General features: G+C 48.6%; 5 protein-coding genes across 5 annotated transcripts; 2 read left to right on the forward strand and 3 right to left on the reverse strand.

Annotated features, from left to right (window-relative positions):
• Positions 1 to 2,202: 2,202 nt before the first annotated feature.
• Positions 2,203 to 4,220, reverse strand: K444DRAFT_265723 (Mob1/phocein). Its single transcript, XM_024871438.1, has 4 exons — positions 4,049 to 4,220; positions 3,944 to 3,979; positions 3,624 to 3,848; positions 2,203 to 3,573 (listed from the first exon to the last, which is right to left on the reverse strand). Exons 3-4 carry the CDS (start codon positions 3,834 to 3,836, stop codon positions 2,365 to 2,367), a joined length of 1,422 nt encoding a protein of 473 aa, XP_024727226.1. The 5' UTR covers positions 3,837 to 3,848; positions 3,944 to 3,979; positions 4,049 to 4,220; the 3' UTR covers positions 2,203 to 2,364.
• On the forward strand, positions 4,064 to 5,976 carry K444DRAFT_670075 (cobW-domain-containing protein). The gene is made up of 6 exons (XM_024887582.1): positions 4,064 to 4,220; positions 4,271 to 4,354; positions 4,404 to 4,415; positions 4,466 to 4,562; positions 4,612 to 5,113; positions 5,163 to 5,976. Exons 1-6 carry the CDS (start codon positions 4,109 to 4,111, stop codon positions 5,526 to 5,528), a joined length of 1,173 nt encoding a protein of 390 aa, XP_024727227.1. The 5' UTR covers positions 4,064 to 4,108; the 3' UTR covers positions 5,529 to 5,976.
• Positions 5,977 to 6,605: 629 nt separating this feature from the next.
• K444DRAFT_265639 (uncharacterized protein) lies at positions 6,606 to 7,621 on the forward strand. The gene is made up of 5 exons (XM_024871437.1): positions 6,606 to 6,729; positions 6,787 to 6,888; positions 6,953 to 7,021; positions 7,085 to 7,203; positions 7,297 to 7,621. Exons 2-5 carry the CDS (start codon positions 6,813 to 6,815, stop codon positions 7,459 to 7,461), a joined length of 429 nt encoding a protein of 142 aa, XP_024727228.1. The 5' UTR covers positions 6,606 to 6,729; positions 6,787 to 6,812; the 3' UTR covers positions 7,462 to 7,621.
• Positions 7,622 to 8,297: 676 nt separating this feature from the next.
• K444DRAFT_514018 (uncharacterized protein) lies at positions 8,298 to 8,459 on the reverse strand (the record flags this gene model as incomplete). The annotated part of the gene is made up of 1 exon (XM_024873531.1): positions 8,298 to 8,459. A coding segment is annotated over one exon (162 nt), but the record flags the coding sequence as incomplete, so codon positions are not given.
• A 425-nt stretch (positions 8,460 to 8,884) lies between these two features.
• Positions 8,885 to 12,256, reverse strand: K444DRAFT_546989 (uncharacterized protein; the record flags this gene model as incomplete). The annotated part of the gene is made up of 4 exons (XM_024876270.1): positions 8,885 to 9,131; positions 9,181 to 11,186; positions 11,235 to 11,738; positions 11,795 to 12,256. The coding sequence occupies 4 exons, from the start codon at positions 12,254 to 12,256 to the stop codon at positions 8,885 to 8,887; spliced, it is 3,219 nt and encodes a 1,072-aa protein (XP_024727230.1).
• Between the last annotated feature and the right edge of the window lie 560 nt (positions 12,257 to 12,816).

Here is a 12,816-nt window from a genome sequence, read left to right on the forward strand (position 1 = left end):
CGAGCTCGACCTCAAAGCCGCTGCTCCAATGGCCACTCAAGCCCCTTGGCTCTTTGGAGGTGCTGCTGCGGCGTCCGCCTATTATGCCACAATGCCATAGGAGCTGTTGGTCTTCGATACCCGGGAGGGGGGATAGCTTGGAGTGCTGAAGACTAACTATTAGCTGCACTTGAGCTGACGGGCACATGCACGCAAGCATAAATCTAAAAAGATGGAATCAATTACAGATACAGGTCACTCTTCCGTTCTCACAGCACGACTTCGTCTGATGTGAAGAAGTCTGCAGGTGGAGGAGTAAGCAATGCGACGTTGAAGATAAAAGATGCACGTCTCGCCCAGCAAAAGCTCGAGGAATGTCCGATTCCAAAGGATGGTCACGCAAATTGACGCCAAAAACCACAACGAAGCTAATTTTTGTCAGCATCAAATGAGAAAACAACACGGTCCAAAATAATAATCGGAATGGTTACACTGACGGATGCTGCGCCTTCTATCTCAGAATAGCGAATTTCCGCCTTTGCGGCATCGTGGCTGAGCTGACAAGCTCTCGAGTCAGGCCCTTTCAGCACGCCTCTGGCATCCACAAGTGTGCATTAAGAATCCTCTGAAGAAATCCATTTGTTCGCTTCATGTACTTTGCTTGATTCAACCTTTCTTGTCGGTCAGCCACACACACTCGGAAGATGCTGAAGCCGCGAGGGGCAAGCAAGTGCAGCAAGTGCCCGTCATCCGTATCGGCCGCCCCCCACCAGCGGCCTTCCCGGGGCTGTGAAGCCAAGAATAAACCAGGGGCTGCGAGCTGCTGCAAGGATCACAAAGCCTAATCATGGGGTGCCCGCCTGTCAGATTTCTTTAAAGCGCACAGCTTATCCCCCTCCATGTATCTGTTGACTTCAACCACGTCTTCCTTATTCTCCACAACCACTTCGAGGTCCTCCCCGAAAAAATCCTCATCCGATATCTGAAACACTTCCCCACATTCAAGATGTCGAAAAGAACCGTGTTCACAACCTTGACACCCCTCCCACCGGGCATCACTCGTGAAACAGTGATGGAAACCCTACGCAGCCACACCGAGATGATAGACCTGAATCCCCTCGTCGAAGAGCGGCATCCGATCAAGCCACCTCCAAACGCCACAGCCGAAGAATATCACTGTTTATGGTACTCCCTGACGGATCGTGTTCAATACTTGCCGGGAGGAGTTCTGTCAGGAAAGGTCTCCTACAATGCCTGTTTCCACGACCTTGAGAATGGTCTGCAAACACATTGCTACGCACCAATGGGCCTAAACATTAAAGGCAAATGGACTTTAGGGGGTTCACTACCGGGAGAGCCCGTCGCGCCTGTCGAGTTGGGAGTCGGGGCACCACTTCACGGACTATGGCTGCGAGAGGATGTGGACATGAAATGCAATATAATGATGACTTCATTCGTCAAGAAGACTCTGAAGAAAGCACACTCGAAGCTCGTCGACAGACTCCTCGTCAAGGCGCAGATCCTCGACGCCTCAATCAAGAACCAGCAACTCGAAAACAACAAGTTATACGGAGGCTCCTATAGCGGCTCTCAAGCCTCGGACTACTCCCCCAGCGAATACACACCATCCACCGACGATGGCTTTCTCCCTCCCCAAAGACCTATCTCGGGATTCCGTGTTCCAGGCTATTCAGCTTCAAACGAAAACGTCAACGACAACATGTACCCGCGAGCCCTGAGCATGCACAGTTCTTCCGCCTCATACCAAGGTACGATCTCAGAGAGCCAAAGAGGAGGCCTAGATCCAGCACAAGGGACACCAAATCCCGCGAGAGAAAGGGTCTCATGGCACAACCTACAACCGAATCGAAGCCCCTCGATGCAAACAAGCGAACTTCCAGCGTACCCAAGCAAAAACTCTTACCAAGCACCACCGCCTGGACATCCATATTACCCTGCACAGGGCCAGGTTCATCCGCTGCAGATGAATAATCCGCAGCCGACACAGAATGTTGGGACAAATGAGAGTCATTCGGGACCAAACTTTGCTGAGCTGGAATAAGTTGCTGATTTTGAACGGAGTTGAAGGACGATGGAACTGAATGATGGATGATACCCCGATTCGTATGTGTTTTTTTGGGGGAGGGGGAAAGCGAGGAGTTCTGGCGTTATTGGGGTTGCCCACACTTCGAGGCACATGTAATGGAGTTCAAGCGTTTCGGGGGACCTCTTTCGGTCATAGAGATTGAGAGGAAATCCAATCTTTTAATCCTCACACAAAGCCCGAATTTGGATGTGCATATTTCACTGTTGCGATCGAGTCTCATGCCTGGCGTGCCTGGGTATCATAGACGTACAATGAATATATAAGCAGATTCAACGAAGTCATGAGGCATCAGGTTCCGGCTCCTCATCTGCATCCTCTATACCAACCGACAGTCTTTCATGAAATGAATCCTGTGTCTGGGCATAGGGAGTTGTGGCATCATCCTCCTCCTCCGCCACTGGTTTTAAGTGTTCCTCCGCCTTCGTCACCTCGTGCTCTGGCGCTTCCTGCTTATCTCCTAGTGATTCGGAAGACATTCGGTCCCAAGACGCCGTCGAAGTCGTTGATTCAACGGATTTGGGTGAAGTCTCACTCTGGCTTGCTGGCTCGGGTCCTAGCAGATCTCCGGTAGCCTCTCCCTCATGGTCCTCATCCACCTCGTAAGTCTCCACGATGACAGGCACTTCAGCTTCTCCTTCTTCCTCTGAGATTTGCAGCTCCTCTAGTTTCTGTGTGACATCTGCTTCTTCCTCGTCAGATTCCAATACCGTCGTGACAGCCGATCCAACAGAAGGCGATTGTCGAATATGGCGCCTCGTATTTGTCCTTCCCACACTGACAAAGTCCTCCTCCACAGACAATGAATTGCCTGCAGTAGCTGCAGACTTCATGATCGAAGGTACGGGAGACCTGTGCTCCTCAATCGGTTCCAAGCCTTCTGCCTCAGGAGGCAACTTATAGTTCTCCGCTGGCAAGAGGTCATACGTGTCGCACACAGTCTTGAACAGAACATACAGCCCCGTCTGTCCCTCCACTTGCCAGAACACGCCTCGATGCTGAAACCACGCATGTGCAAAGATCCTGTGTAGTCGCCTGAAAATATTCGTCAAATGCTTCACCCCGGCACCTCTCTCATCTACCGCATCTCCTGCCCCCAGGCTCAACCGACTAGGAAAGATCTTCTGACTCGTCACAATGTTTGTTGCCCAATCAAGCGTGTGGCAGCAATAATCAATCGCGCAACAGCTCTTTGGTGATTCATGCACAGCGCACAAGAACTGCCACTCACTGGCCCGCATTTCCGGGCAGGTCGTTGCGGAGCAAGGAGGATCGTCAAACAGGAAGCCGATGATGAGGTCGTTGCATTTGTTTATTAGGAAGCGGCAGAGTTCGTAGAGCCAGAGAGCGCGGTCGACGCCTTCTGGTTGTGTGGCGATGAGGATGGCAGACTCACGTGTGATGGGAACAATGTTCTCACTGTTGGCGGGCTTGGAGTAGTGGTAGTGGAGAGCTTTGAGGTGCTCTTGCAATTGAAAGGCGGAGTCGAGCTGTGATATTGTTAGTTCTTGAGAAGGGGCTGGAGAGAGTGTTGACTTACCTCGTTCAGGGGGATGAGGGGAGGACCAGCTGCCATGTCTGCAGACTTGGTCCCGGGGTGTATTCGCCGACTGGCATTTGCTTCAATGATGCTCTGCTCGATGGTGGGTTCTTGGGTCGTGGCGTTGCCTAGGGATGGTGATTTGGGGCCGATTTGGATCTCTGTTGGGGGAGGTGGACTTGGAAGCCTCGGAGAACTGGGCGGGAGGGACATGTTGCTGTTATTCTAGCAGCTTTTCGTCAGCAATAACCTGTCGACAAACTTCAGCTTCGTATGAAGCTTTGAGGTTGAGAAGGTTGATGTATGGTAACAGCTTGTACTTTGTTTGAAGAGAGCTTCGTCTTGGAGCTCGAGCTCTGCTCTCCGAGTCAGCCTCCCGCGCTAAATTTTACAAGGGTGGCACAAGGCTGTGATTTGCCCCAAACCTTCTAAAGAAAACACAATTTTCCCCGAGACATTTGCTTCACCTTTTCAAGCCTTACAAGATGGATTTTGATGGGGAAGATGGTCCTCCTCTGTTGGTCGATATTGAGGCTAAGGAAGATGACAGTCTTGAAGAGCCAAAACCAGTCAAGGTACCCATCACTATAGTGACCGGCAAGTCTTCCAGTACCTCATCGTCGAATGGTATTGACACAGAAGACCAGGATACCTGGGAGCCGGTAAAACCACCCTGATGAATTACATTTTGAATGAACAACATGGCAAGAGGATTGCTGTCATATTGAATGGTATTAAGATTTGAATCCTGCCTCTGTAATCCTGCTAATATTCGTTCAGAGTTTGGTGACTGTGAGTGGGAAATTTCCCAGTAATAGACTCTAGTTAATAAAGTTGCTCAGCCGTGGATATCGAGAAGTCCTTGACAGTCAGTAAAGGCGGTGAACGAGTAGAAGAATGGCTCGAGGTTGGCAATGGTTGCATTTGCTGTTCAGTGAAGTCTGTACATCGTTTTCCAATCTTGCTAGCCTGCGCTCACACTTGAAAGGGACTCAGGAGTCAATGCAATTGAGTCCTTGATGGAGAAAAAAGGTGCCTTCGATTACATCCTCCTCGAGACCACGGGTTTGGCGGATCCAGGAAACCTGGCACCGTTATTCTGGGTCGACGAAGGACTTGGCAGTACCATCTACCTTGATGGCATCGTCACACTGGTTGATGCCAAGAACATTCTTAAAAATCTCGACGAACCTGTTCAGGAGACCATACAGCATGAAGAGCACGACGAGCATGGTGGCCCTGTAATGACGACAGCACATCTGCAAATATCACACGCCGATGTTGTTGTTGTTAACAAATCCGATTTGGTCAGTGAAGCTGAGCTTCTTGCCATACAAGAAAGAGTGCAGGCCATCAATGGACTTGCTAAACTCCATGTGACCGTACAAGGTCAAGTACCACGTCTCGAAGGCTTTCTATTAGACCTTCATGCCTATGATGAAGTTGGATCGCTTGATGTTGCCAGCAAAGGCCACAGCCATCTAGATCCGGTATAGTCGATCTCATTGTTGTTCTTGTTAAGAGCTGACGTGCCTGTAGACCATCGCTACAGTCACGATCAACGTTCCAGTCTTGCAAGTCGGACAGCTGCCAAATCTTGATGCTTGGCTGAGATCCATCCTTTGGGATTCCAAGCTACCTACTCTGGATCACGGAAGTCTTATAAAGGATGACAATCATGGCAATATTGAATTACATAGGTTAAAGGCGAGGCTCCCCCTCTCAAATGGAGAAGTAAAGATTGTGCAAGGAGTTCGAGAAGTGTTTGAAATCTTGGACTCCCCAGAATCCAGCCACTCAAAAGTGGACGTTACTTCTCGGACAACGGGCAAGATTGTCTTGATTGGAAGACGTATCATCGATATCCCGTTCGAGAAAAGCTTCCTCGATACAATTGGGTCATAGCAATTGCCTTGCGGAGGTCTTCGCTCTTTCAATACAATCTCACTGCGAGCGATATTGCACCTCCCGACTAGACATTCGATCCCGTTCAAAAACTCACGAAGAATGAATTCTCCGATGGACTTACAAAATTCAAAAGCAAGGTGAGATATGAGATATCAAGCTTGCCAGGAATGTTTCCGATCCATTCGTTAAACTGACTCAGAGCGTGAAGTCTCGCGGCGGTTGGTGCTCACATGGATCTCGCTTGACCGCCATGGTCGTATCTGGTGCTAAAATGCTTGCTTTACAAATTGTTTTAAACAGGCCTCATTGAGAACAACTCCAGCAGCTCCTATTTACGAAGTATCAAGTTGGATATTGCTGACATCAATGTTTGGAAAGAAGATGCGAACTTACAGTCAACTTCTTAACCGCGAGCAGCAGAGCAACACCATGAAGGGAATTGCAGAGCTGGTACTCAGAAAACTCAACCACGGAACAAGAAACTGTGGTACCTAATTCAGAGACTCCTCAGAGTTTTTCTGGACAGATGAAGTATTTGTGTCAGCTGAAAAATGTGTTTCAATTCAGAACAATTTACTGTTCAGCTTCGACTTACGTTTTTCAGCCAACCAATTTTATCTGATCCGTACCTGGAGACTTTGCTGGCTCACCTCACAACCCTCACAAGAATGCTCTTGGTCCTTGCTGCAGCAAGCATGGGCCTCCCGCATGCCAAATGGTGTTTAAGGGGGCGTTTAGGTATTGTCCGGTTTATGGTTGGCCGACAACCGCTTTATGCAGCAAACCAATTCCTTCCCGCCCCTTTCACATACCCCGCATGCGTAACATTCGGCCTACCTTCCCTCCTCCTGTGTGTGCCTTACAAAACAGGGTGCAGGCGCATCCCAATTCAGTTGTCGGTAGGGCGCTGCAGAAATGGATGACTGATTCGATAGATCTCTTGAGAGAAGGCTTTCAAGAAGTACTTGGGCACACTGATTATTTTTATCCTTGAGGACGTGCATAACTCAGACAGAGCAGTTTAGATATCAACCATTCCAGGTATGGACTACTGAAGGAATGAAGTTGTGACTCCCCCCAAATTCACATCAGTTATCTGTGGATCGAGACTTTCCTATCACATGAAATGCTCCTCTATTCCTATAGAGGCGGGCTCAGGATGCTTCCCGATGATGTTCTTCATACTTCTACTCTGGAGGTGTGTGATCCATGGCTCTGCCCTGAAATGGATCGAAGAAACGTTGATTGAAGGAAGCAAAATTTTACCAAGGATTGAGCTCTATGTTTGGTTCTCCCAACAGAGGCTCACATATCACGGTCATGCAAATTCTCGAGAACGATCTGAGCCGCAACATGGGTTAGTCTAACAGCCTCAAGAACCTACCTGAAGTGAGTTTGGCCACTGACATTTTGATTGGCAGCATTGATTTTTTCCGGAGTGAAAGCAGAAGTCTATTTTGCCCTTCCTCTTGAGTTCCTAACCATTGATAGTATGCTGCAGCCCTTACCTCGTTTAGATTGGATACGGACCGACCCATGCTAATGGCTACAAGATTGGAGTCCAGTTGAGCTTTATCCAAGAATCGTCAAACTTATGGCCAGAACTTCGGGGAGGACATTTAGTGGCGAGACGCTTTGCAGGAACGAGGAGTGGCTTCAGCTTAACTGCGACGTTAGTAGTCTCTTACCCGCCCCTTTTCATAATTCCATGATTTTCTCCTCCTCGGGGTAAACAGGTCTCAGGTACGTCCACTAAATAAATCAGTACACGAGGGATGGTTTCCAAGCCGCCTTCAAATTGCGAAAATGGCGCCCCTTTCTTCGGCCAGTAGTGGAATATTTCATACCGCAAGTTCAAAGGGTGTGTGCAGTTAACAGAAAAGCTTTGCTGCCGTTGCGTCCAATCATCATGCAACGGGAGCAAGGCTGAATTTTTCTAGGCTGGTAGCGGCTTGGCTGACCAGTGAAGGATTGTGGCGGTTCTAGTAGCAGACTTAGTCTCTGTTTGGCAACCTTTGAGAAAGTACTGTTTGTGAAGAAGACCACACTCAATAGTTAAGGTCTCGGAAACATGATTCAAGCATCTCGATGAATGATCTTCGCCTAGGATGACGTCCAAATTTGTTGGATAAGGCACCTTCAAGAAACCCGCAGTCGAACAACCTTGACGTATTTGACAGAAGGATAGATATCGCGGTGTTCCGATCCAGGCTAGGGAGAGTAACAAACTTCAAAAGTTCTAGTGGCACAATGCACAATGTTGTGCGAATAAACAATCACTCGCCCTCTTGGTGTACAATTCGCATTCAATACACCTCGAGTGAGAATTTAAGAAAAACTGGAAGGCGCACTGGGTCTTGTGTGCTTACCTGTTCTTGCCCTCAAGTGTCACCGTGTCGAAGAGCGGAGGAAGGAACGAATTTCCTTCAGGCGAGCACTTGCTCCCAGATCGCATCTTCTACATTGGATGACAACCACCCTTTCAACCTACACACCCTTGAACTTGATAAACCCACGGACATGCCCTCCTACTCAAACAACGGTCGTTCTTGAGAAGTTCTTGGCTCTAACGCCACACCTCTTTTCTCACCTCCACTTTTTATTCCCACCCATGCCCCCCTTGAGTGAAGACGGCAAAGTGCAACACGTTTTTCTGAATTAGATAAATAAACACGGAAACATGAGGTTATGAAGAGACAAATGAAATTGCTTGGCAGCTTGTATTACCTATCATTTGCGATCGTCAACTCTGTACAGCAATTCTCCAACCTCTTTCCAACGCTCGTTGCCCACACAAGGCGTACACCAGAACACATCATCGGGATCGAATCTCCTCTTGATATCCAGTAAATGTGGGTAGTTGCTTCCCCAGAAGGCTTGCTGGAAATTGGATTCGCTGGCAGAGTATACCTTCCAATATAGTCCACTTCCCTCTACCTTCATGTGGTCGATTTCCGAAAATCCCCGTAACTTGCTCTGAGGAAAGGAAAATGCCTTCTTCTCCCCCTCTCTCTCCCTCTATAAATGTTCGTCTCTTGAGACAGGAAGCATAGCAAGTACTTGCCTTGCTTTGTTCTGGAAAAATGCGAGGTGTAGGAAACCGCATTTTTGTAACCCTAACAGTCTTCAGTCAAGAGTCCAAGCTAGTGTAGGAGAATCGGACCTCAGTGTTTACTCGACGAACCAAGGGCATGGTGATAATTATTGAATTGTTCTTACGCATCCTCAATGAAACGAGGCTATCTACAACTTTTAAATCCATGCAATGCAAAAACGGACAATGAAAATATCTTCCTATGCATACAGATCCCCACACACCTCCTCATAAGGTCATAATCAATCGCGTTCGTAGCTTAAGGGATGTCGAAAAGAGGCTTTAACTTCTTGATCAACAACCACTCATCATTGGAGACATCTGTTCGGTAGAACTCTTTCAAAGTGTCGATACTTGCTCTACTGATGAGCGAGTAAAGAGTATCGGACTCCTCGAGATGTCTACCGTAGGTTGGCTGATGGCCGCCCATTTCAATCTTTACCGCTACTGACGGTTGTCCCTTCTTACAAACTTGGATCTGCTTGTGGTCACGTTCAATGCCAGTTCTATCATCCAGATTAATTTGGCTTATTGACAATATTGGGATAAACTTACACTCTTCCAATGCTGACTATTTCCTTCACGTTGGTGACTGGGTTCTGCTTCACAGCAGCGATAGGTGTGTGCATTTTGAGATTCCCTTCAATAACATCGACACCCACAACGATCGGGCCTGTTTTGTTGAACACAGCTACAGGTTTCAAGACGCAAGGGAAGACAGCAAGTAGCTTGGAGTCTTCCTTCTTCTTCTCAACGATCTCAGCCATATGCTTCGTGAATGCATCAAACAGATGGTAGATGATATCTGCTGTAAAGATCTTGATGCCTTGCTCATCTGCATACTGCTGTGCTTCCTTGTCGATCTTGACGTCGAAGCAGAGCATGACGGCATATTCCTTGTTCTTCTCGAGCATAGTGCCACAGTTGATGACATCTCGCTTGTAGACAGGTCCGATACCTACGTTTGCCACGGGAATCTTCGACACCTTTAAGAAGTCCAGCAAAGCTTCCAAGGATCCGAGTGTTGATGCTTGCACGGTGACACCACGTCCAGATTTCTCGACACGGCTGAACAATGCACCAAGATCAGATTCAACCTCTGCTTCGATATCCGACTCATCATCGTCAGGACCAACGACCATGAGTCTTGAGCCTGCAATTGCACCTTCAAGATTGGGTGCACTAATCTTGACACCAAGAGCAGCTTTGACTTCCTTGTTGTGAACATATTGAGATTTGAGCCGAAGTTCTTTCAGTGGCGCAGGGGTCAGCAGAGCTCGGATGTTGGTGGTAATAGCTCCGTCCACACCACATAGGACGATCCGATCACCCTCTCGAAGAATACCGTTTGACAGGATAACATCGATCGTCATACCAAAGCCTTCGATCGCCTTGACTTCCAACACGGTAGCCTGGACCTCGGACAGGTACATGAGTGAGCCAACCATTCTCTCCTGGGTGAGCTGAACAATCAACTTGAGCATGTCGGGAATACCCTCACCAGTGTGGGCTGATGTAGGAACCAAGGAGACGAATTTCGACATGGACTTATTTTCGTAGTACAGCTCGGAGTTGAAGCCTTGCTCGGCGAAAGCGACTTTCGTATCGGCCAGGCGCTTTGCAAACTCATTCTGAACACCCTTGTTCTGCAAAGCCAGACTCTCTTGGAAACCGTTGTTGTCAACTTTCTTCCAGCCGTAAAGACGATCAATTTTGTTAAGGGCGACGATGAAAGGAGTTTTCCTATCCCGAAGCAGCTTCATCGACTCTAATGTCTGGGGCTCGAGACCATGCATGATGTCGACAACGAGAATGGCGATATTGCAGAGAGATGAACCACGGGATCGTAGATTGGAAAAAGACTCGTGACCAGGTGTGTCAATAACCAGAAGACCTGGAACTTTGAACTCGAAGCTATCGTCTCTGTTGACGACTTGGGTTTTTTGTTTGATAGCCTCAACAGGGAAGTATGTAGCACCAATCTGCTGTGTGATACCTCCAGCTTCGCCCTCTTGCACATTGGTTTGTCGAATCTTGTCAAGAAGCTTGGTCTTACCAGTATCGACGTGCCCAAGAATACAGCAGATGGGCGATCGGAGGTTGTCTGCTGATCGAGCCGCCATGGCTTCCTGGTGTTGCTTCTCCCGTCTCTCGGCAGCCTCCTTCTTTCTTAAGGCTGCCGCTTGCTGGGCCGCAGATACCTCTTCATCTTCTGATGATTCATCCGAGTCTGACTCAGACTCAGACTCTTCGCTTTTCTTGGTCCGTGAGGGAAGGCTTGTCGATTCTGTTTGGCCATTTGCGACAGCAGCCTTTTTGGCAGCAGATTTCTCTCCTTCCTCTTCTGAGTCAGCATCCCAGCTATCTTTAACGTCATCCTCGGAATCGGCTGCTGCTTTTTCCCAGTCATCATCAAGATCACTCTCCTCATTTGCTTTCGCAGCGGCAGCGGCAGCCTCAGCCGCCTCCTTTTCAGCCTTCGCGGCAGCTTCTGCCAACTTGCGCTCTGCCTCTTCTTTGGCTCGCTGAGCTGCCTCGGCAAGAGCTCTCTCTTCGTCCAACTAAAGGATATCAGTTTCGTAAACCAAAGAGCATTTTCATAAACGAACCTTGGCTTCTTCTGGATTCTTGCGGCCTCCCTTCTTCTTCTTATTGTCATAAACAGCTTTCTTCTTCTTCTCATCTCCGTCAAGACCTCCAACCTTGACTCCAGCCGCAATCATTTGCTTCAACTTCATCTCATTTCGAAGCTTCTCCTCTCGTTGAGCTTTGGTGAGATATGTGCCTTCTCTCTTTTGCTGATCGATCCTCTCCTTTTCCTTTTGCTTCTTCAAAACCTTAGCTTCCTCCCTCCGCTTTTCCTCCTCTGCTTCCCTACGCTCTTCCTCCTCAATCCTTGCCTTTTCTTCAGCTGCGATCCTAGCTTGCTCCTCTTGCCGTCGTTTTAATTCCTCTTGTTGTTGTTGTAGCTTTGCTAATGCAGCAGGCAACTTTTTCCCCTTGCCACCCGCAGCAGGTTTCGAAGTGGTAGGCTCTTCGGTCTTGATTTCAGCAACTGGCTTCGCCGCTTCAGGTGCCTTTGCTGCTGGAGCGGAAGTCTTCTTCTTTGCAGCCTGAAACACAATAAAATTAGCTATTGAAAAGCTCTTCCTATTGAGAGTGAACTTACATTCTCCTTCTTCCGCTGCTTCTCTCGCTCCTTCTTCAGCTTTTCCTTTTGTGCCTTGGTCAAAACCTTCCCATCTGCCCCTCGCTCATCATCCTCATCATCCTCCTTCGCAGGTTCCGCAGACGCAGATGGAGCCTTGCCCTTTCCCTTCCCCTTCTTATCCGGTATCGCGAACTCATCCTCTATCGAGGCCTCCACGGGAGCCTTTTCGGCCAGATCGGGCAGCTCTTCGGCAGGTGGATCCTCTCCTTCAACGAGGTCTTCATCTGCTTGTTTGCTCTTCTTTTTCTTTTGTCTCTTGCGCATCATTGCCATCAAACCACCAGCTGGAAGTTCCTCCTCAGCATCTGCTTCGGCCGGCTCATCTTTGGTCTCTGGTGCGGCCGCAGTTTTTGGCGTCTCACCCAGCTCTGCCTCCCAGTCATCAGCTGCCTTCTTATTGTTTTTTTTCTTAGGCGCCATGGCGGATTATTGAGCGTGCGTGAAAGGAAAAGGTCTGTCTAGAAGGTAAAGAGATGCCAAGTGAACGAATATTGAGAGCGAATCTGCCTGCAGCGATGTTGGCCTGCAGCGGTCGAAAGGAAATGGCTTGTTGAAGTAGTTCGATATCCCAGCCGTGGAGGCTGAGGGTCTCAACGTGGTAAGCTGAGAGGGTTGGGAGACACGAAGGAAGGCTCGACCTTCGACGTTCGGCGCAATTTTATGAAGGTGCGGAGGGGCAATCAACACCATAATCGTGCATCGACTTTAGCGAGGCACGGACCAGGCACTAGACCCCCTGCCCCTCCATGCCCCTTTCTTCGTAGAGGGCAACAACACCTTCTTGTCCAAGTTTCACTTATTCAAACATGCCTTCGATCACCGATTTGAGAGCCTCCTTTAGGAAAGATTGGATAATTATTCTTTGGTCATTTAACTCACAAGTCTTTGATGCCATTGGGGTAAATAAAGTCCAATTAGTTACAATACTGCGCTCTGGGTCACCACCTTCTTTGCTGCTCTTCAACTAGTACCATCAACAA

Source organism: Hyaloscypha bicolor, assembly GCF_002865645.1.
Source record: "Hyaloscypha bicolor E unplaced genomic scaffold K444scaffold_183, whole genome shotgun sequence".
NCBI lineage: Eukaryota > Fungi > Ascomycota > Leotiomycetes > Helotiales > Hyaloscyphaceae > Hyaloscypha > Hyaloscypha bicolor.